This window comes from Hippocampus bargibanti, linkage group LG01 (assembly GCF_051943395.1).
Source record: "Hippocampus bargibanti isolate YZ-2025 linkage group LG01, ASM5194339v1, whole genome shotgun sequence".
Lineage (NCBI taxonomy): Eukaryota > Metazoa > Chordata > Actinopteri > Syngnathiformes > Syngnathidae > Hippocampus > Hippocampus bargibanti.
The window spans coordinates 34415349-34439966 of NC_142734.1; the positions used below are offsets into that span (position 1 = coordinate 34415349).

The 24618-nt window shown below is 40.5% G+C and overlaps 1 protein-coding gene across 1 annotated transcript; it reads left to right on the plus strand.

Moving 5' to 3' along the window:
* The first annotated feature begins 739 nt into the window (after window positions 1-739).
* Window positions 740-23198, plus strand: vstm2la (V-set and transmembrane domain containing 2 like a). Its single transcript, XM_089005033.1, has 4 exons — window positions 740-1088; window positions 19746-19915; window positions 20750-20794; window positions 22041-23198. Exons 1-4 carry the CDS (start codon window positions 983-985, stop codon window positions 22461-22463), a joined length of 744 nt encoding a protein of 247 aa, XP_088861159.1. The 5' UTR covers window positions 740-982; the 3' UTR covers window positions 22464-23198.
* The last annotated feature ends 1420 nt before the right edge of the window (window positions 23199-24618 follow it).

Genomic DNA, 24618 nt, shown 5'->3' on the forward strand with positions numbered 1-24618 from the left:
AAGAAGAATTTAATAAAATATTAAATAATAACAATAATAATAATAATTGCAAACAGTACTGTTTTTGAATGTTAACCCCACTTGTTTCCGTCTTGTTGCCCATTTGTCATTTGGGTCAATGCTGTGCACATTCACACACATTACAACGCCCCCAAGACTAGATTTGTATACAAAACCGACTAAGTGTACTGTATTAGAACAAACAAACAAACATTTCTAAAGAAACGACAAAGTCTCGAAGGTAATGTGTCTTCATAGTTGAAAAGGCGAATGTTGTTTCAGGACCTTGGACAGCAACAGTGGAACAGTGATGATGACCCTCCCCCCCCCTTTACTAAGCATTGTGAACGAGCATTTTTTATTGGGTGAGGCTATTTTCTGGACATTCTTTATACTGTACGTGAACCACATTTGGCGATCCACGCGTATCATGTACACAAATCAGAATCCTCGCCCAACAATCTGAATCTCAGCCACCGGTGTGACATCCAAATTTAAAGGGATCGAAATCAAAAAATAGAATCTGAGACATATTGTCTGCAATCAATTTAGTGCTAACAAATTTATTTAAGTTGGTCGAAATAATTGTTTTCTTCACTGAACCTCACAAATTGGCTTTTCAATTTATTTCTTTCCCACCCATTGGCTACATTGGTAATTCTCTCTCCCGTCCTAATGAATGCTGACGCTCCCCCTCACAAAGCCCCAGCACCCAGTGACGTCTCCTTCCGCGTGAAATAGACCCAGCGACCAGGCAGTCATTCATACCAGACGGAGTTGCCAGACGACTGCGGAGGCTTCACGTACCTTGCCCACGTCTACTTTCACGCCACGACAAGTACAATTTCCACACCTCCCTCAGCCCCCCCCCCCTCCCACTCCCCGTGGATTTAACGCATCAGGAGGTGGAGAAAAGAACACTGGTGGAACCTCCGCCTCATGTGAGCGGGAGACACAAGACGCAAACACGAGAAGAAGCGCGATGGGAACCTTCGGGGTACTGCTGGGGACTTTGCACTACGTGGGACTGTGCGTGGCCACCAGGCACACTGGACACGGACACACTGAGAACCACATCAGCGGACACGGTAGGCGCGCGAACCCACGCGGAACCGCCCTACGGTGCTTGCGAGCTTGCTCCGGCTATGCCGTTCACTCCCACGCGTGATATACACGACAGGGTAGTGGTGGGTAAACTAGGGGGCTTTAATTTTGTTGTTCTAAAAAGTGCAAATGAAATCAAAAGTAGTTCACGGGCGAAACACCCAGAAAAAAATACACATATTTTGAGATGTAGTATAGTTGTGTCATTTAAAAAAGTCCGCCTCCACAAAGGTTCTGTTCCGAATGACCATGACTGAAAAGTATTCATTGAACAACGTCCATATTCATTACAACGCATTTCGCGAGAAATGCGGGAATTGTATTTTTAAATGAGGTCCTGAAATAGCACATTTCATATTCATGCCGTAATTTTAACATTTTCATCTGGAAATATAACTTCGTAGAGGTAAAGTGTATATTTCAGATCACCTAAAATCACAGCATAAGTCATAAGCATAAGTTTTTATCCAACGCTATAATTATCTATCTATCTATCTATCTATCTATCTATCTATCTATCTATCTATCTATCTATCTATCTATCTATCTGTCTGTCGCTCTCCGTCTCTCTTTTCAAATGGAATTTTATAAAAAATATAATTTCATCAGCATTTGCTTCATTTTTTAATGTTTTCCCGAAACAAAAGTTATATTTTTAGCGCTGCATTAGTCAATATACAGTAAACGCTAGCATCAAAAACGCCCTAAAAAACAAGGCCCAAATTGCATGCAGTAGGCGATTTCAATGAATCCAAGTTGATTTACACTTTCATTGGTGTGTAAAATACACCTGTAAGAGCGTTGGCTGCTCAAGCATCTTGAATAAGTCATCATTCAGATTAGAACATTGTCTGAATGATCCCCTTTATAGACAAGCGAATAAAATTAAATCCATCTCAGGGTGGCAATCAAAGATGAAAAGGGGTAAGCGTACAGTACATTTCAGATCTGGATGACATTGCTGAAAAACTAAACTGAATCGCCATGGTGGGGTGAGGTTCCATTTGGATCGTTCCTACAACAGATTTCGTAGGCAACATAGGCTTAGTTATGCTGATGAGGTGATACCAGAGCAAATGGGGCAATCAGGGCAGTATTAAAAACCCCATATCAGGCAGCAACAATAGAAGTAATCAGTGTACATTCAGGGAATAGTCCTCTGCTCCCCCCCAACCTGAGAGCAGGGACCTATCTTAGCAGAGTCTGGCACCACCATGTCTCTACAGGAGCGATATATATATATATATATATATATATATATATATATATATATATATATATATATAAAACTACCAGCAAATTTTTGTTTTCTGACGAAGCCTCTTGGATAAGAAGCGAAACACATTCAAAGAAGTACAGATGACGGCTGAAGAAACCTTCTCATCGATTGCTGAAAGATTTTTCACTCACAGCTCGGTCCAACAAATCAAATTCGGATCCAAACGTCGATTGTTGACTCTGTTTTCCCACATTTTTTATTGTAGCTGTCGGTTTTGAAGTTGAAATCGGGCCCAATCACACTGTGTGCTTTAAAGGACGTTGTTTCTGTTTGGGTTAAAAATATCTATTATATTCATCATTGGCAGTGATGTGAGTAATATCTCAGGGGGCGCCGCTGCATCCATAACATAAAGGAAGACGGCTTTCAAAGTGAATAATGTTCTTGTTGCCGGAGCTATTTCGACACAGTGCGGGAAATGGATGTGTGAGGAGGCATGAGCTAAAAAAAGAAGAGGTGTAGGGTTGATTCTTGCATGTATTGAAACCAGTTTGCAAAGTCTCTCTCCTTATTGTAGCTCGCCGTCTTTCATTCCTGATTGAAGAAGGTGGCAAATGGATTCATCTTACAATTTAGTGCAGGTGATTGTGATTGAGTTTTTACTCTAAAGTGATAAGATGATGGTTAAAAATTATTATCGGAGGAAAAAGGATACATCTGCGGTCACTGAAACCCGCAGCTACTTTAATGCGGTTTTGCGAGTTATAAAGAAAACATTTTGGAAAGGCTCAAATGACCTTGAATTATTTGTCATTGTTAATTCAGAACATTCTTAGTTGATGATTGACACGCGTCTATATGAAGACGCTGATCATATGATTGATTTCTCATCAATATCACACTGATTTAAAATGGTCAGAAATAAATACATGTCAATATGGTGCATTTCATTTGTAATATTTACAGTATCTGCAAAAGGGCCGAGGAAATCACAATGTCCTGTCACTGATGAAATATTACTTATCCATCCATCCATCCATTAATCCACCCATCCATCTATCCATTCATCCATCAATCCATCCATCCATCCATCTATCCATTCACCCACCCATGCATCCATCCATCCATCTATCCATTCATCCATCAATCCATCCACCCATCCATCATTCTATCCATCCATCCATCCATCCATCCTTCCATCCATCCATTATCCATGTATCCATCCATCCATCCATCCATCCATCCAACTCCACCCTCCCATCCATCCACCGACCCATCCATCAATCCATGAACTGACCCATCCATCCACCCATGCATCCTTCTATCCATCCATCCATCCATCCTTCCATCCATCCATTATCCATGTATCCATCCATCCATCCATCCATCCAACTCCACCCTCCCATCCATCCACAAAGCCATCCATCCATCCATCCACCCACCCACCCATGCATCCTTCTATCCATCCATCCACCAACCCATGCATCCTTCTATCCATCCATCCTTCCATCCATCCATTATCCATGTATCCATCCATCCATCAATCCATCCAACTCCACCCTCCCATCCACCCATCCATCCACCGACCCATCCGTCAATCCATGCACAGACCCATCAATCCATCCACCCATGCATCCTTCTATCCATCCATCCATCCATCCATCCATCCATCCATCCATCCATCCATCCATCCATCCATCCATCCATCCATCCATCCATCCACCGACCCATCCATCAATCCATGAACTGACCCATCCATCCACCCATGCATCCTTCTATCCATCCATTCATCCATCCATCCACCCACCCACAAAGCCACCCACCCACCCATCCATCCATCCATCCATCCATCCATCCATCCATCCATTCATTCATGTTTTTTATGCTACAAGAGTGAAACAAGTTTACATTTCAACCTTTCTGGCAACACTGTATGCACTGATCACATGAGCCATCCTGTGTTTAACGCTTTCAGGCACAGCGGTGACTTCAATGGAACAACTTATCATGTTATCAGCTTACAGTGTGCTTAAAAGTGTTCAATTTATTTGATACAGGATGCTAGAAAAGTTGAGGACACTAATTCAGCTGCTTTCTCTTCTCCCCGTGTGTCACGACCACCTCCTTCTCTCCTGATCTTTGCTGTTTTTAAGCCCATCAGGATGATTATTGATTGTACTGTTTTCACCACAGTGAAGAAAAAGCAATCCTAAATGGAAAAGTCAAACATTTGGTCTGAAAATGTATTGCGACCGCGGCAACATCAGGCCTTTATCTGCCTCGGGGTCGTTCCAGCCACTGATACTTTTCAATTAGCGTCTCATTAGAGTATGCTTATCCAGCCAGCTCGTTATTCCAACCAATCAATTGTCTTAATTAATGAGTGAAGGCTAAATGAGGCGTAAGGAATTGAAAACTTCTCAAGGGAAACCAAGTGAGATGGCACTACAATAAGTCTCTTTTTATTTTCAGGATGACATCTGATAGTTAGTTTTGTCTTCGTAATGTCATCCATTTTATGGACACAACTTGTCCGAGGGTGTCGGTTGTCCTTTAAAACATGATTTTAATTAGTGAGCAGTGTCATTCTTGTTTTCCAGTGTGGAAAAAAAGCCCCTTGTGATACAATAGCTGCATAGAAGCATTCAGTTTAACTGTTAAACATTTAACAATGTCTCACACGTTGCTGGCAAATATTCAGCAGCTTGTCGGATTTACTTTAGTGAGTGTGTGTGCGTGTATCTTGTGTCGGCTTCGCCCCCCCCCCTTCCTTCTTCTTTTCCGCAGGGGCATAAAGTAGAGCAGGTTTATGCTGGAGCATCACCAAGTCGTTAAAGCGACAAGCATACGCCTCACTAGATCCATTAATATGGGCACACGTCCCGGTGGCACTGAATAAACATGGCGCAGCGTTCGTCGGCTTTTGCCTTCACAATTACACAAACGGTTTTCAGGCATCGAACTCCACCGTGGCACACAGTCAGACTACATTAAAGACAATCCGATAATAAAGTGAATCTACCGCCTCGCATCCGAAGTGAGTGGGCATCGGCCCCCGGGGTCACCCGCGACCGTAATTAGTTGAGACTGGATGAAAAGTGTGTACTATTGCCTTGTCATCGGTTGTGGAGAAAGGGCACAATTGGGTAAAAACAACAACAACAACAAAAAGAACCAAAAAAGCGCCATATTTCGACCATAAAGTAAGACAAAAAAAAAGAATTGTTTTATATTTTTATTGGAATAAAAAAAAAAAAATCATTGTTATATTATTGTAATAATAAATATCATTATCATTTTCTTATTGGAATAAAAAAAACACCACAGTTATATTAACATTGGAATAAAAAAGAGACCATAATTACATTATAATTGGAAAAGAACAAAATTGCCATTGTTAAATGTTTAACAGTTAAACGGAATGCTTCTATGCAGCTATTGTATTGTGGACAAGTTGTGCCCATAATTTGTAAAATCACTTCAAATGACTTCTACTGAGCGTGTTTTACAAAGATTCCAGCGCATATAGCTATATTTTACCTCGCACTGACTATTCAGTCTTGTTTTTGAGTTGGTGACGATTCCTGACGTCACGTCACGGAGGGAACACCCCTGACCGAGAAAGCGACACACAATGCATTTTGGGTACTTTGTTTGGTCTGAAAACTTCGTGTTGATCCGTGTTGATGGCGAAATTAGAAGGAAAAAAAACATAAATGGCACGATAGTGAATTGTTGTGTGTTGTACCAAGAGAACTATTTGATATTCGCTGACACAAATTCCCATCAGACAAATCAGCCCATTTCCAACGGAGTTTGGGCGCCATCTTCTGCATTTTATGGGACGCTACACATCAGTCCTGACGCCTCAAAATGAACCGGAAGAACTTCTTTAATCGATTGCAAACATTTATGCTTTCCTCTTCAGAACTATTTGAATCATATTCATAACTGGATGAGTAACAAGAAAGCATCTTCTCCAAATCTGAAGTCAATCTGTTTTGATTCTCGAAAATATCATCCTGCGTGTTTTGGGTATTTTAGATGCTAGAAAACGTTTTTCTGATGACAGTTACGAAACAAAAAAAGTGATGTTGGTTGTCCTTTAAATGAACATATTCATTTTCTTGTTAGTTACAAACAAGATTAAAGATGGGGAACGTAGAAAGTATCATTTCTCCCGGACTGCTAAAGAGTTGACCTCATCGATTCTGCTTGTTTTTAGTTTAGTTGTTTTTAATCAACCGCATGGCTAGTTTTGTACCGGGCCTAGGTACTGATCCCTTATTTCGGTACCGCTTTTGACTTTTAACAATATAAGAACCGACAATGGCCTTTCTGCTTGAAGGAACTGGAGACTTATTGATCCACCCAACCATCGACCAAAAACGTCAACATGACAGTGGCTCTCGTCAAGGTTCTATTCTCAGCATCTTGACTCATTAAAGCCTTCCCACTTTCACCTACCGTCCTTATGTTGTGCGTAATAAAACCCGGGATCGGCTTTTCCTTTTCTCTCCAATCGGAAGGCTTCCTTATAAAATGGCACAAACAAGCTGGTGGCGAAGCCTGCAGTCAAGGACTCTTCCCCTGTCATCTTTTGGGGGAGGGGGGGTGTTTCATTCGCATATGCGTGTGTTTGAATGCGTGCCCGCGCATGTGTTTGCGGGAGCGAAAAAGCGTGGGGTGATGTCGTTTAGGTGAGAAATGATTGCAAGCGGCTTTGAGATTGGTGATCCAAAGCTTTGCTTGCTTTGAGGCATCCCTCTAAGACTAAAAATCATCCCTATGACTTGAAGCTCTGCGTGCGCGCATGTGTGTGTGCGTGTATGAGAGACGATAAAATAACTCATGATTTAGTTCACTTGGAATCGACCTTGGTTATGTGAGGTGTTTATGCATGATAGACTATGTAGTTTGTTGGAACAGTTGTAGTTGTCCTTGGCGCATTGTCCTTTGGTATCATTGCATTAGGAGCATAAAAAATATCGAACACCAAAGATTTTGGTCGACCGTGTTGTAAGATAACGCGTGCTCGGTTATTAAAATCCCAACCGCAGTACAGAGAGTGCGTGGGGTGGGTACTTGTCTGGGAGAGTGGTGCTTATCTTCCATGAGACACATTACTGTTAATGTTGCATCAAAGCGCACGCGCTTGGTCATTCAGATTTAGAGTCACACTTCTCCTGGGAAGCCACTTGGCAGGATTCACGTGTTGGCGGTCTTGCTTAGAGAGGAGGACGGGCGATGTTGCGTGATGCGTTCTTGAGTTTCGGAAGCAGTCATTTACTGGCTGAAAGAGCTGCCGGGCTCCAGCAGGCCACCATTTAAATGAGTGCAGTTTTATTGTGGACAGCTGCACTCGTTTGTCTTGGATTGTTTTCCGCATACAGTGCTGTGTATGAGGTGCCTCGCGGCTCTAAAGTTTCTGGTTTCAATCTCAGATCTTGGCTTACTGTTTGGAGTTTGCCTGAGACGTCAAGTTAAAGGACAACTGACACCACTTTTTTGTTTCCTAACTGACATCAGAAAAACGTTTTATAGCATATAATCTACCCCAGATGATATTTTTATTCAAATGCAAAACACCAATAAAAATGACTTAAAGTGTCTAAAAACTACTTCAAATTGAAACCGGAAGTGGCCAGTTTCAGAAGGTCCCGCCCCCTTGTTCGTGGTGTCACGCCAAGACGTCTTGCCTTGTTCGAGAATCAAAACAATGGCTTCAGATTCGGAGAAGATGCTTTCTTGTTACGCATCCAGTTATGAATATGATTCAAATAGTTCTGAAGAGGAAAGCATACATGTTTGCAATCGATTTAAAGAATTCTGTGTCATTTTGATGCATCAGGACTGATGTGTAGTGTCCCAGAAAATGCTGACTGCTGACAGTAGTTACAAGCCCTGTTGTGGCTCAATATTATTTCTCAGACACACCTGAGTATAAGGCGTAGGGTCATCTTTTGAAGAAAATCAAAGCTTTTGGGTGCGCCTTATACACCAGGAAATACGGCATGCTGTGCCCTTGGCTATCCCTTGACAGCTGGGATAGGCCAAAGTCGATCAGAAAATGGATGGATGGATGGCGGGATGGATGGATTCTTATTATTAGTCACTATTTCAGTGACTGCGGTTACTACAGTGGACAGCTAAACATGATCGCATGTTACAGGGTGCATGAAAGGGTTAAGCAACAGTCTCCTGAGCCCTTTTCTGTCAATTTTGCTATACGAGCATATAAAAAGGAGGCAACCGTCCTCCCTGCTCACTTTCACGCATTGGATTCCGACTGCTTCTTTCATGTGACTGATATGAAAGTATAACATTTACATTTAAATGACTTCATTCCGTAGAGTGTGAGAAGGTTACACTGCATCAGCAAGGTGCAACTTTTATTAACAACATCCTTCCCGAAAAGACCAACTTCACGGTTGTATTAAAATCATGTCACGCTTTTTACAAAAAAAAAAAAAGAAATCAGCACATGTCCACAAATGTAAGACATAGACACCAGTCACATTTTATTTGATTTCAATCCGCCCAGCTCATTAGGATAATATATGTGGTGGAAACAAGCTGTAAAAAAGTCAGCAAAGCAAACCTTAAAGGACAAGCGACGTCACCGGACAAGTTGTGTCCATAATTTGTAAAATGGCTTCAAATGACTTCTACTGAGCGTATTTTACAAAGATTCCACCGCTTATAGCTATATTTTACGTTTTGAGACTCACGCTGAATATTCCGGAAGTCTTGTTTTTGAGTTGGTGACGAGTCCGTACGTGACGTCACTAAAGGAACGCCCCTGACCGAAAAAAAAAGACACATTGTAGCAGTCCTTCCATCACGTAAATGTATTTTGCTGTATTGTTTTGTCTGAAAACCTTGTGTTGCACCCAAAAGCCGCCAGAAGCGGGTGTCCAAGCTCCATTTAAGGAATTTATCAGCCTGTGGAAACGGAGGTGGCTACAGGAGGTCGCCATTTTGTGCCTCTTTTCTAGGACGCTACATTGGAGTCCAGATGCCTCAAAATGACACAGAATAAATTTTTTAATCGATTGCATACATGTATGCTTTCCTCTTCAGAACTATTTGAATCATATTCATAACTGGATGTGTGACAAGAAGGCATATTCTCCGAATCTGAAGCCATTGTTTTGATTCTCCAGCAATGCAAGACGTCTCGGAGTGACGTCACGAACTGGGGGCGGGACTTTCTGAAAATTCCCAATTCACAGCTCAATTTTTAGCAGATTTTGGACACTTCAAGTCATTTTTATTGGTGTTTTGCATTTGAATAAAAAAATCATACTGCGTGTTTTGGGTATTTTAGATGCTATAAAACGTATTTCTGATGTCAGTTAAAAAACCAAAAAGTGACGTCGGCTGTCCTTTAAGAGATCTCACTTTTTTATTGTTCCTAAACACCAAAGGCTCAATTATAATTATCGCCTGCTCCTCCAAGCTATGGGCCTCTATTATAACATGTCCGCAGTGACCGAGCCTGATTGCACCAGAGAGGCTGTTGCCTGCCCAATTGATGTGGACAAAAGATGCGCTCTGTCGATTCGAATGTGCCTACTGGCTGCTTGTTCAATTATCAAAACTCATTTCAAATCGCTAGTGTGCATATGCATTCCCAGTATGCAATAATGTGACGTCTCAAGGCTTGATGGGTTTGATTCTTTAGCTTCATGCAAGTCATCAATGTTCAAAGAATGGCATTTTTTTTACCATATCTGATAAAAATAAAACATAGAAATACACACTGCAGTCATATTAATAAATATAAATACAGTAAAGTCTCGTTATATCGATATTGGATATATCGATAGTCCCGATTATATCGATACTACTTCTATGCACGCACTGAGAAAATTACATGCAAACAGGGTCGGATATATCGATAGTCCCGGTTATATCGATATTTTTTCGCACTCCCTTGAATATCGATATAACGAGACTTTACTGTATAATAAAAATATATTGTATTTTACCATGCAGTTGAACCATCCCAGTTGAATGTTCAGCTTAAGGATCGACATATTTATTTATTTATTTACACAATACAATATTATAGCGCTTTAACAACAGCTGAAGCTGCAACAAAGAACTTAACATGGACATTTATGTATTTAGTTGTTTATTTATCTATGTATTAATCTATGTATGCATTGTATTTTATGCATTGCATTGTTTGTATTCGTTTATGAATTCATACTTATCACTTATAAATGAAATGCATCACTATGTATGTATGTATGTATGTATGTATGTATGTATGTATGTATGTATGTATGTATGTATGTATGTATGTATGTATGTATGTATGTATGTATGTATGTATGCGTGTGTGTATGCGTGCATGCATGTGTGTATGCGTGTGTGTATGCATGCATGTATGTATGTATGTATGTATGTATGTATGTATGTATGTATGTATGTATGTATGTATGTATGTATGTAGCATACATATGTGTACATATGTATGTATTTGTTTGTTTGTATGTTTATTTGTTCACTTGTGTTTCTTTGTTTGTTTGTTTATTTATTGTTATTTGTTGTTGATTCCTTTTTCTATTGCCTTTTGTATTGTTATCCCAAGGGATTAATCAATCAATGTATTTTTTAAAAACCACCAATATATTAGATTTTCCACATATCTGAATTGCTGCATTATGATAGCCGATATGTTTTATTTCATGCAATTTTTTTTATCGTCTGTAACATTTTCTATTCACCATCATAGATTGGGCCCTCAAAATAAATCATGACAACAATAGTGCGACATACACACAACATTTTAATGGGAGCAGCATATGGGGACTCTCAATTCCTTAGCTTAACATGGACATGGCCGTTCCTAAAATAAACCGATCTAAATCAGTCTATCGTGTATTGTTGCACATTTCCCATCAATATGAGCAATCAGTGTGAGTCATTATTTCTAGATAAAGCGCTGTTGTACCCTAATGAGGCCCTGGGATGATGCAATGTCTTTCTGTTGGGCTGAGCGATGCAGCGTGTCGGGCTCATTAGACCCACCTCACTGTCCCCACTCACCTCCCTCGCACTCGTTTTCGTTTCAGAAATACAAACACAGCGCTGACACAACTAAAATCGCTGACAGATGAAGCATATCTTACTCCCCACGTCTCCTCTGATTAAATGCCGCATGAACGTGTTTCAAAGTTATTCCTGTGGTAAAGCCCAGTCATGTCCCGTGTCCCCATTAGAAGTGATACTCTTCCTGCTCGTGCTTTTTTTTAATATTTATTTTAATCTTACATCCTTTTCCCCCCTCTTTTACCTTCCTGTTCTCATTCTTGTCTTCACCTACTGTTCACTTGTGGGAATTTGGCGGAGGTGTCACTAGTTTGACAGCCACTGAGACGATGAAAAGATCATCGGGAGGTGACGCCGACAAGGGTGCCGCTGTCGGAAAGTACTGTACAGTTCTTATGGGACGTTTTGGAAAGTAGGCCATGAGCTATAAAGTCAAATGGCATTTTTCCGTCACATGCCACTGATGAAAATCCCTACATTACAGTTCAAAATGTAAGACTGTCATTTAAAATATCGCTTGTACGGTTAAGAACTGAGATGGCGGCATTTTGACACCAATGGAATATTTCTCTTTCTGTTATTTCACGGAGATATTCCATATTTTTCATTCTTTGAGTTAAAACACCTTCACACTGCTCTCTTTGCTCGATTTCATCCAATAGATTAGATTAGATTAGATTAGATTAGATTAGATTATCTTTTATTCGTCACACAGTGGATACATTTACATTCCACAGCAGCAAAGTGAAGTAAGTAAGAGGAAAAGAAAGAAGTAGAAAAACGAAAGGGAAAGGAAAGAAAAGGAAGAAGTAGAAAGACAAAATACAGGAGCTGCTGTAAAGGCAACCACTCTCGCGGCACGATTTTGAAGTCAAAAGAACAGAAAAGAAAACTAAATAACAAATATGATATCACAAAGACACAGTCATTCAATCATAAACACTTTCTTTCTGCACCCTCTTTGTTGTATGAAGCAGTTCCAAATGAAAGAGGAGAAGAACAAAGCGTCCTTTTCACCAGTGGATCAGGGATCATGGTGAAATGTGCATGTGTACTACAAGCTAAATGTTGACAGCGAACACAAAGCTATAGCATCCATTGTCTAAAAGAAATGGTCTCACATCTCCTGTGCCGTGTAAATTCGCTCCAATTCCAAGCCGCGACAGTTTCTAAAATACCCAAAACACACAGTTTGATATTTTTAGTCGAATGCAAAACACCAATAAAAATGAATTAAAGTGTGCTAAAACTGCAAAAAAAATGAGCTGCGAATTGGGCATTTTTGAGAAAGTCCCGCCTCCAGTTCGTGACGTCACGCCTCGACGTCTTGCATTGCAGGAGAATCCAAACAATGGCTTCAGATTCGGAGAATATGCTTTCTTGTTACACAAGAAACAAGTTTTCTACTTTCATTCCTTTCATCACTTTGCTGCTGTGAAATGTGAATTTCTCCACTGTGAGACTAATAAAGGCATATCCAATCCAATCCAATCCAATCCATCCAGTTATGAATATGATTCAAATAGTTCTGAAGAGGAAAGCATACATGTTTGCAATCGATTAAAGAATTTATTCCGTGCCATTTTGAGGCAACATTGGGGGGAAATGTCTCACCCAAAAAGAGGCAGAAAATGGCCACCGAGCTGATAAATTCCTTCCATGGAGCTTGGACGCCCTCTTCTGGCTCTTTCTGGTGCAACACGAGGTTTTCAGACCAAACAAGCATTGACGTGATGGAAGGACTGCTACAATGTGTCCTTTTTTTCCGGTCAGAAGATGCTTTCTTGTTACTCATTCAGTTATGAATATGATTATATGATCCGTGTCATTTTGAGGCATCTGGATGAAATGTAGCGTCCCAGAAAATGCACAAGATGGCGCCCAAGCTCCGTTGGAAATGGGCTGATTTGTCTGCTGGGAATTTTAGTCAACTAGTTCACCATTGCGTTATTTATGTGTTTTCCTTCTAATTTCGCCATCAACACGGATCAACACGAAGTTTTCAGACCAAAAAAAGTACCCAAAATGCATTGTGTGTCGCTTTCTCGGTCAGGGGCGTTCCTTCAGTGATGTCACGTACGGACTCGTCACCAACTCAAAAACAAGACTTCCGGAATATTCAGCACGAGTCTTAAAACATAAAATATAGCTATATGCGGTGGAATCTTTGTAGAAGTCATTTGAAGTGATTTTACAAATTATGGACACAACTTGTCCGGAGACGTCGGTTGTCCTTTAAATCTCCATCCATGCATCAGCCTCAATAGATGCAGAAAGGAAAGGAAGTTTGCAGTAGTGCATCTGTTAAAATCCCGTCTGTCATGTCCATCTGTTAGCATTTGAAAGTTGTACGCGTGTGTGCACGTGAGTGTTAGCTTTTGTGCGTGTAGGAATATGTACTTCCTGCATCGTGCCTCTATTTTAAATGCCAGAGAGCCTGCCGTAAGCCAGTTCATTCGTTTATCCTTGTCGTCAGCTCGCCCCACGAGAGCCTCGTTTCTGCACAGCAGTAATCCTCAGGGAGGAAAAGAATGAGGAAAAAGGGAGGAAAAAAAGGTGTCTGGGGAAGGCGGCAGCAGGGAGTTTGGCCAAATGAGAAAACGTATTTTTAGACGTTTTTTTCTATAAACGCCACTATTCTGTGCAGTTTTAGTGCCACTCGACATCTGGATCCATTACTTTTTTGAAAAATCCATGAACGAACGGATGTTTTTGTGGATGATCAAGTGGAGATTCCCTTGCACCCACGACTGAGCAACGACGCCAAATTGCGAGACGCGCCGGGGGCCCAGCAGCCATGTTAACTGGAACGGCGAGTGAGGCGTAGCGTGCCTACTCAATTTCACAAACACACTAATCTACACTTGTTCTGACATGAAAATAGAAATGTGCTGTGATTATACGCCAGGGAAACGGGCCCATGACGACCAAAAATAGGGCAATGAGTCTGCTTTAGCCAAAAGACAGCGTGTAGAACTAAGTCTGAAATGGAGATTGAAATATTTCTAGAGGTAGTACAGATGCTCCCCAATTTACGAACGAGATACATTCCGAACTGTCGTTCCTAAGGTGAATTCGGTCGTAAGTTGCTTTAGTGCTACAGTTTGTATGGAATGTATATTTAAAGGACAACCGACGCCTTCGGTTGTGTCCATAATTTCTTAAATCACTTCAAATGACTTCTACTGAGCGGATTTTACAAAGATTCCACCGCACATAGCTATATTTTACGTTTTAAGACTCGCGCTGAATATTCCGGAAGTCTTTGAGTTGGTGACGATTCCTAACGTGACGTCACTGAAGGAACGCCCCTGACCGAAAAAGCGACACACAATGCATTTTGGGTACTTTTTTTGGTCTGAAAACTCTGTGTTGATGGCGAAATTAGAAGGAAAACACATAAATAACGCGATGGTGAACTAGTTGACTAAAATTCCCAGCAGACAAATCAGCCCATTTCCAACGGAGCTTGGGCGCCATCTTGTGCATTTTCTGGGACGCTACATTTCATCCAGATGCCTCAAAATGACACGGAATTACTTCTTTAATCGATTCCAAACATTTATGCTTTCCTCTTCAGAACTATTTGAATCATATCCATAACTGAATGAGTAACAAGAAAGCATCTTCTCCAAATCTAAAGCCATTGTTTTGATTCTAGAGCAAGGCAAGACATATTGGCGTGACATCACGAACAAGGGGGCGGGACCTTCTGAAACTGGCCACTTCCGGGTTCAATTTGAAGTAGTTTTTGGACACTTTAAGTCATTTTTATTGGTGTTTTGCATTTGACTAAAAATATCAGCTCGTGTGTTTTGGGTATTTTAGATGCTATAAAACGTTTTTCTGATGTCAATTAGGAAACAAAAGTGGTGTCGGTTGTCCTTTAATGGACGAGAGGAAAAAACATAACGGTGAATTCTGAGGAACTCGGGCCAAATATTACATGTGGTAGTCGCATAATGTACATAAGTATTACCCGTTTGCTTGTGGATGTTATGTGTTGTCAAAGAAAATACCATAACCTGATTCAGCCTTTCTTATTTTTCTAAAACAATAAGGCACAGAACGCTAATATTTGTCTACAATCCATATACAAGCCAGCAGCAAGGTACTGCTTGATGCATAAAGAAAGAAACATACTTGAGCTGATTTATCCCTTTTCTTCCCCGCTTTCCTCAGTCTCTTTAGTTGTCGTCGTAAGTCAGACCCAGCAGGGATGGTTTCACCTTTACGTCGTAAATTTCAGTTGTTGGCTTCCAGCCTGTGTCGCCGTCAAAGTCCAATCACTGCTCCTGTGTTGTTGCAGGCTAGGACATACGGTGGTGCGTTAGATAGGCGAGGCAGATTAGATGCTCAGCACTGATATGGTGCTTCTTATATCTCTTCCTGTTCCTCCACTGGATGGCCGACCCCTGGACATTAAAGCTGGTAGAAAGATGCTTTGCAAGCTGCCTCAAAATTCACCAACTTGGACGCACGGATGTGGAAAATAAAGGTGGAACTTTACTGTGGGCAGATCTTAAAAGACCTGAAAAATCACATTTTAATTTTTGTATGTGAGTAACAATGGAATTTCCAACCCTAGTTTTTAAAGGACAACCGACTATACCGTCCGTGACTGTAAAGTGTACTTGAGAGTTTTGAAAGGCGCAGTCCACGTGGAATGTAGCAGTTTGCTTGTAGCTTTTGTTTTATTGAATACAGCAAACGTTTGATTTGAAAAAACATTTTTTTTTTCTTTTTCTTGAAGTTGTCGCCCACCCGGGCCGCGAAGTTTTGAAAGTTGTACGCCCGACATAAAAGTCGTACGCCCCCGGCCTCCGGGCAGACGTTATTCCAAACACTGATTGAACCCTTTATGTAGCAATAACGATAACCTGATAACATGATAAACCGTCCACTGTAGTAATGTTGTCCCTGAAAGGGCTAAAGTTAAGAATCTGAGTTCACGACATTTTTATGTTGCTTGCCTGATAAATCCCACAATCATTTTATGTTGATTTGAAATTGTGTGATATGCTACCGATCCACTTGGTTTATTATTTCAATGATGATATGATGGAAATACTTTCCTCCAGTGATAGACAACAATTAGCGTTTGGTATTTTCCAGAATATTTGATTGATCAGAAGGCTGAGTCTGCACTGTGCTTGCTATTGTGCTGATGTAGAGATTCATCTTGGAGATGGCTTTATCGATCTTCGTGGCCCTCGAAGTACAACACATCTCTAAATTCATCAACTGGCTTTTTGTCTGTATATTTAGGTTGCTCTCCACCGGCAGGGAGGTTAAAGCTGTATGCTACAGAACACACAGTGCATATTTGCTAAATAAAGAAGGGAAATGCCCTGGAAAGTAGTTTTTTTTTTTTGCAGGTGAGCAGTAGGGCTCTTGTTACGTCATTTGTTTTAGTTTACATTGAAGTAATGGCATTTGAATGGGGTGTAAAAAACATTTGATGAAGTGGTCAACTGGTTAGCATGTATGCCTCACGAAAGACAACAGACGTGAACAAAAGTCGACTGGATGGAAATAAACGTGAAGGTGAAACACACACGTGAATTTCTTGACTCATTTTAGAACGCTTGAGGATTATTTTCACAGTTGATACCAATCGTGAAATATTGAGTTTGAAGATCAAACTTCCAGCTGTATGGTTCATCACTGCTAGCTCATTAACAAATGTAAATGAGCACATTCCGCTCGCTTCTCTTTAGACATTTGTGGAGTTTTCCTACAGGTTCCCCAAGTAAGGTGTGGCAGCTGTTTCCCGCCATACTGCGCCAAGGCTCATTACTCGACCGCAAAGCTTATTAGGAGGCCGTTGGAGAGACTCGTTAGCGGCTAATTATTTCTGATGAGAGTGTGGATTGAAGTGTTTGGGCACATACACTGTACCTGTACAGTAAGGGGGGCTTTATTTTTAATTTTCGAAGAAAATAATGACCGCCACTCATTTAATGACTGCCGGGTGAAAATGGCAAGTGGCTCTAAAAGGTTTCACTTTCCCCTTGAGTGAATAAACATACATGGTGTAAAGAAATGTTGCCATTTTGGGAGCATGTTCTGCAGTAGAGGAACAATGAAATACTTCCACAGAATCAGAATCCATTTATTGTCTTCACATCGTCTCAGCCTAATGACTCTTTCTCTCCTGTTAATTTATGTGACCCACCCCTTCCTTCCTTCTTTGCTAAATGACTCAACTTGGATGCTTTCGAACATTAATCAGCCTGCGTTTCTTCTTCAGTTTGTCTTGGAGATAACAACAAGACATGCGGGTCCCTTATACGTTCTTTTCTGTGGCAGTTGGGACATTAGAGAAGACTTTTTAAGAAGAAATAGAACTTGAAATAGCCTCCAGTTGCCTCAGAATAGCCTTGAATCAATTTGATTGTGGAGATTTGTGCTGGGATAATTGTGTCCACGCAATTATTGTCATTGAGTTTTTGTAATGGTTCTGTTCTTGGCAATCTTTAGTTTTTAAAGTATACGCGATAGGTCAATACGAAAAAGTCGAAAGCCGTTTTTGAAGAGAGAAGTCTATTTGTGATGGTGGTGAGCAATAAATTTTGCGTGCGGTTTGAGAATTGAATCTCTTTGCTGAAGTTACTGTGTAGACTCTACACAGCAACTTCTACACTGTAGAGGTAGGTCATCATCCAGTTTCCTAGCACATATAAAATAAAAACCTCATATTTGGCTCTGAGAAAACTCTAAATTGCCCGTACGTGAGTCCCATCATATAAAATCTAATATTTGGCATCAAAAGCAAGAACCTACTGATTTTGTTATAATTATTCATGAAATGGCATCCAAAGAAAACAAATTCACTCTCACAGTCACATCTGCGGACAATTTAGTCGTTAACCTACCAAATCTACAAACAAATGTAAAACCTCTATTTACACGTACGGCTAAAAAAAGAAAAGATGAATGAATAAATATATCTTAAGATGCAACGTTGCTGACATTTGTATACTGGGATATGAGTACAAAGATCACTAAAAATAGATCTATGCGTCCTTTTGTTCTTCTGTCAGTTAGATCCACAACATGTTGTTTACTATTCAGGGTTTGAATCATTCTGTTGATTCTCTTGCGTCTTCGTACATGGTTGGCTTTGTATTTATATGCGCTTTAACTCTATGAATAGTGCGTCTCTGGCATATACTCCACCCATCTACTTTCCTCTACAAAGACAGCAACGTTTAATCTGACAGATGCGGTCGCAACTGCCACTATCTGCAATCCCGAACGACTGCTTCTGTGCTACGAATAACATCAATCGTATCCAGTTTTGGAAGGCTTGGTTGAGAACGTCTTTGGGGAACAGGACTATTGTTTTACACCAGATGTGTCAAAGTCATCCCCTACGTGACGTCACATTTGTAACGTCCCCTGACCAAAAAGCAACACACAATGCATTTTGCGATACTTTGTTTGGACTGAGAACTTCGTGTTGATGGCGAAATTAGAAGGGAAACACATAAATAATGCGATGGTGAATCATTGTGCGTTGCACCAAGACTACTATTTGATATTCGCTGATACGAATTCACAGCAGACAAATCAGCCCATTTCCAACGGAGCTTTGGCGCCATATTTTGCATTTTCTGGGAAACTACATGCAGTCCTTGATGGCTCGAATTGATATAGGAGGACTCCTTTAATCGATTGCAAACATCTATGCTTTCCTCTTCAGAACTATTTGAATCATGTTCAAAACTGGGCTGATTAATTCCTTACACGGAGCTCTGTCGCCATTTTCTGCCTTTTTTTGGTGCTACATCCCCCCCTATTGCCTCAAAATGGCACTGAATAAATTATTTAATTGATTGCAATCATGTATGCTTTCCTCTTCAGAACTATTTGAATCATATTCATAACTGGATGAGTAACATGAAAGCATCTTCTCCGAATCGGAAGCCACTGTTTTGATTCTCGAGCAAGGCAAGACGTCTTAGCGTGACGTCACGAACAAGAGGGCAGGACCTTCTGAAACTAGCCATTTCCGGTTTCATTTTGAAGTCGTTTTTGGACAATTTAAGTCATTTTTATTGGTGCTTTGCATTTGACTAAAAATATCAGCCTGTGTGTTTTGGTCTATTTTAGATGCTATAAAACGTTTTTGTGATGTCAGTTAGGAAACAAAAAAAATGGTGTCGGTTGTCCTTTAACTGGCATGGCATCGATGTATTTTTTTTTTTTCCAATTTGCGGTATAGAGAATATTTAAAATACGGTTTTGGGGACCTTTAAATGATGCTCACATTAAATTGTAAATTGTAATTTGTATTGTAAGTCAAATAACACCAAAGTGGCACTCTAGTCACTCACTAACTTTGTGTGTCCAGCCATGTTCACGGAGGTGCCTCATGATGTGACCGCTCAGAGGGGTCAAGATGTGGAAATGGCCTGCTCGTTCAGGGGGGCCGGCATGCCCTCCTACTCTCTCGAGATTCAGTGGTGGTACATCCGAAACCATATGGACTGGACAGACAGACAGCCGTGGAAAACCAATGAGGTAACAGCGTTTAATCTTTTCAGGGATGGACGGCGGTTACTACGGTGGACAGCTTGTCATGTTATCAGGTTACAGATGATCATTTTTGGTGCATGAATGGGTTAAACTTTAAAGGACAACCGACGCCCTCGGACAAGTCGTGTCCATAATTTGTCAAATCACTTCAAATGACTTCTACTGAGCGTATTTTACAAAGATTCTACCGCGTATAGCTATATTTTACGTTTTAAGACTCGCGCTGAATATTCAGGAAGTCTTGTTTTCGAGTTGATGACGATCCCTATGTGACGTCACGTTTGGAACGCCCCTGACCGAGAAAGCGACACACAATGCATTTTGCGGTACTTTGTTTGGTCTGAAAACTTCATGTTGATCCGTGTTGATGGCGAAATTAGAAGGAAAACACATCAATAACGCATACAACAGCCTGCTTAGGCAAAATAGGATTAGTAATGCTGATGAGGTGATATCAGAGCAAATAGGGCAATCAGGCCAGTCGTTAGTCAGGACAATAGGAACAATCAGTGTCTGGACAGTAGGGATATATATATATAGGGCCGAAACTACCAGTAAGACTTTAGTTCGCTGAAGAAGCATCATGGATAAGAAGCGAAACGTCCGACACCTTCAAAGAAGTACAAATGACGGCTGAAGAAACCAGCAGTTCATTAGAACACATATGTTTGTATTGCACTCTATGTGGCAATCCAGCGCGCTGTAATGCTAACGTCACTCTTTAATCCCTGGGTTCATTCCCATGGTTGGTTTTCGTTGGTGTCACTTCTTTTCATATTAAGTTGCAAAGTAATCCTGACACTTCTTATTTTTACACAGGTGTCTCCGGAGGAGGAGGTTCCAAAGGATTCTACAAAAATAAGCGTGAGTGAATCGCCTCTATACTCTGAAGCCTGCTGGTAACAATCTTTGATGATTACATGAGCCGTCAACCCCTATTCTGATTGCATTTCCATTTTTCGCTCTGTCTGATTTGCCAATGCTGCTTATCCTATTTCACACTAGGGATGACTTTTTCCTTGGATGCAATCATGGCATGGATAAGATCCTGTCATCCTCGGTGGTCTTCACGGCCACTTAACGGCAATGCTAGATTTTTCAAAGTACTATATATATTCTTCTGTCCCCTTCTGGTTTCCATGGTAACTTGGCATTTAGAGAGGAGCCGTTTAGCACCATATCAAGTATAAATGCCGATTTTCTTTTCAGCTCAATGCGCTGCATTGTAAAGACTGCAAAAAGGCTTTAAAGGACAACCGACGTCACTTTTTTGTTTCTTAACTGACATCAGAAAAACGTTTTATAGCACCTAAAATACTCAAAACACGCAGTATGATATTTTTAGTCAAATGCAAAACACCAATAAAAATGACTTAAAGTGTCCAAAATCTGCAAAAAAAATGAACCCGGAAGTGGCCAGTTTCAGAAGGTCCCGCCCCCTTGTTCGTGACATCACCCCGAGACGTCTTGCCTTGCTGGAGAATCAAAACAATGGCTTCAGATTTGGAGAATATGCTTTTTTGTTACTCGTCCAATTATGAATATGATTCAAATAGTTCTGAAGAGGAAAGCATACATGTTTGCAATCGATTAAAGAATTTATTCCTTGCCATTTTGAGGTATCTGGGGCGGGAAATGTAGCGCAAAAAGAGGCTGAAAATGGCGACAAAGCTCCTGTAAGGAATTAATCAGGCCGTTTCCACAGGCTGATTAATTCCTTACATGGAGCTTTGTCGCCCTCTTCTGCCTCTTTTTTGGTGCTACACGAAGTTTTCAGACCAGCCAAGTGCATCCAAATGCATTGACGTGATGGAAGGACTGCTACAATGTGTCCTTTTTTCGGTCAGGGGCGTTCCTTCAGTGACGTAGGGTGAGGACTCGTCACCAACTCCAAAACAAGACTTCCGGAATATTCAGCGTGCGTCTTAAAACGTAAAATATAGCTATATGCGGTGGAATCTTTGTAAAATACGCTCTGTAGAAGTCATTTGAAGCCATTTTACAAATTATGGACACAACTTGTCTTGAGACGTCGGTTGTCCTTGAAGATGCATTGAGGGTGATTTTCCTCATCTCACCATTCCTTTTTGTTTTTCTCATCTGTTCCTAGGTTGTAAAGGTCGCGGGAAGTAACATCTCCCACAAGCTCCGCCTTTCCCGTGTCAAGTCATCTGACGAGGGCACTTACGAATGTCGAGTCATCGACTTCAGTGACGCAGAAGGGGCGCGCCATCACCGCGTGCGCGCCTACCTGCAGGTAGTAGCCGAGAGCGACATCGTCACCAGTAACCAGTATGACAACTTCCAGGTGCTGGACGACACCAAAGGTCATTTGGGCTTGGAGCATTCTCACCGTCGACCCCAAAACGAGGGCCGCTCCCAGGAGCACAGCAAGCGACGTTCCTCGGCCTTGCAGCACAGCCATCCCGGCGGCAGCGATCAGCACCAAGCGGGAAGAAGGCTGAGGAAGCGGGATGTGGACAGTAACCATAGCAACAATGACTGCTCCAATGAGCCCAGCTGTGTGCTGTAATCTGATTGCATCTGAAAACAATGAGAGAAAAAATAAAGCGCAACGTATGATGCGCATAAAAGGCTACACTTTCCAAACAGAGCCAAACCCACAATGTCATATGCAGTCAATGAAAACCTCGGCTTGTCGAGGGTTCTGTGATGGAAATGTGTAGCTTTCCTTTTGAAATCAGTCATGTTTTGTGTCCCATGTGCCATTTTTTTCTAAAATGATCAATTTGAGTTCATGTTGCCTTGCATGAAGTGGACACAAAACTACACTTTGAAACCATTGCGCACAAACTTCAAATCAAAAAACAGACTTGCACTCAATGGAGTGCAAACATCTCTCAAGAGACAACATTTCAACAATGGTAAAAATTCATGTTAGTAAGAACACTTTTTGGTTTATTAATGTTTACTCATTCACTGGTATTCAAGAAATTAATTTGGGAATTGAAAATATGACTTAGAGCGCCATTCCCGAATTTGTTCGGGTTTTGTTTTTTTTTTCATGCTTGGCTGCCGATAAAGTGCTGGCCATGGCCTCTAACATTTTTTGTCTTTTCCGCAAGGGGCAGCATTTCCCTTCTTTTCCATGTTAGAGCTTTCTTCTAGCTTCAGCTGTTGTTAAAGCCCTATATAAACCAATATGTATGTATTGCATTGTATTTTGGACAGCCGCCCTCATTTCAAGCGCATATAACTCTAGACCCATATCATTTAGGTATTAACTCTATATATATATTGTATATATATATATTGTATACTGTACTGTATACTGTATATATATATATACACACACAGTATATATATATATATATATATATGTATATGTATATGTATATGTATATGTATATATACAGTAAAGTCTCGTTATATCGATATTCTCGGGAGTCGGAAAAAATATCGATATAACCGATCCTGCGTCATGTAAATTTTCTCTTTGCGTTCATAGAAATAGTATCGTAATATGCAGTACTATCGATATAACCGATATCGATATAATGAGACTTTACTGTATATATATATATATATATATATATATATATATATATATATATATATATATATATATATATATAGTTTTTTACTGCTTTGATTTCAGCGATTGTCATGAGCGAAACCATTTGGTAATCTCTTTTTCCTTGTGGATCTCATCGACTACATATACACTGTAAATACAATGAATATGAATGTGCGCTTTTGTTTAGGAGACTTTCTTAGAAAAAATAAGTACAATATTGGTATATCATCCATCCCGTATTTTCATAATAATAACTTCTATTGCTCATCAGCCATGAAAAAGCCTCAATCCTTTGGACGGTTAGCCTCCAAACTACTTTGTAAATAACTACATTGTATAACATAAAGTGAATGCATGTACGGTTGTTTTCTTAAAAGCCTTTTCAAAGAAATCATACAAAGGCAGCGCAATTACTTCCCTCCCTTTTCTAATATTGTTTGGTTGTTCAAAATACATTGTTGTATTTTAATCTCCTGCGTTATTTGTTGTTGTTCATTTGGATTTTGTTGTTACTTTTCTCAGTTTTTTCAAAAGTGCTGTACAGACAGATGAATGACATTTTGAGGAACAAAAATCTTAGTATGTCACTATCTGCCAACATCCAAGAGATTGGCTCATGATTCTGAGCGGTTTGAGTACATTAGCAACGGCTTTAAGGACAACCAGCGTCACTTTTTTGTTTCCTAACTGACATCAGAAAAACGTTTTATAGCATCTAAAATACCCAAAACACGCAGTATGATATTTTTATTCAAATGCAAAACACCAATAAAAATGACTTAAAGTGTCCAAAATCTGCAACAAAAAAAAAGAGCTGCGAATTGGGCATTTTCAGAAAGTGCCGCCCCCAGTTCGTGACGTCACCCCAAGACGTCTTGCCTTGCTGGAGAATCAAAACAATGGCTTCAGATTCGGAGAATATGCTTTCTTGTTACACATCCAGTTATGAATATGATTCAAATAGTCCTGAAGAAGAAAGCATGCATGTTTGCAATCGATTAAATAATGTATTCCGTGTCATTTTGAGGCATCAGGGGTGGGAAATCTCGCACCCAAGGGAGGCAGAAAATGGCAACAAAGCCGTGTAGGGAATTAGTCAGCCCGTTTTCACAGGCTGATAAATGCCTTACATTGAGCTTGGTCGCCCTCT

Excerpts from the sequence above, each read along its gene's own strand:
- vstm2la (XM_089005033.1), top strand. The coding sequence starts at position 983 with ATGGGAACCTTCGGGGTACTGCTGGGGACTTTGCACTACGTGGGACTG. Across the intron at positions 19,916-20,749 it reads AGCCGTGGAAAACCAATGAG|GTGTCTCCGGAGGAGGAGGT; the intron begins GTAACAGCGTTT and ends ATTTTTACACAG. Across the intron at positions 20,795-22,040 it reads AGGATTCTACAAAAATAAGC|GTTGTAAAGGTCGCGGGAAG; the intron begins GTGAGTGAATCG and ends ATCTGTTCCTAG.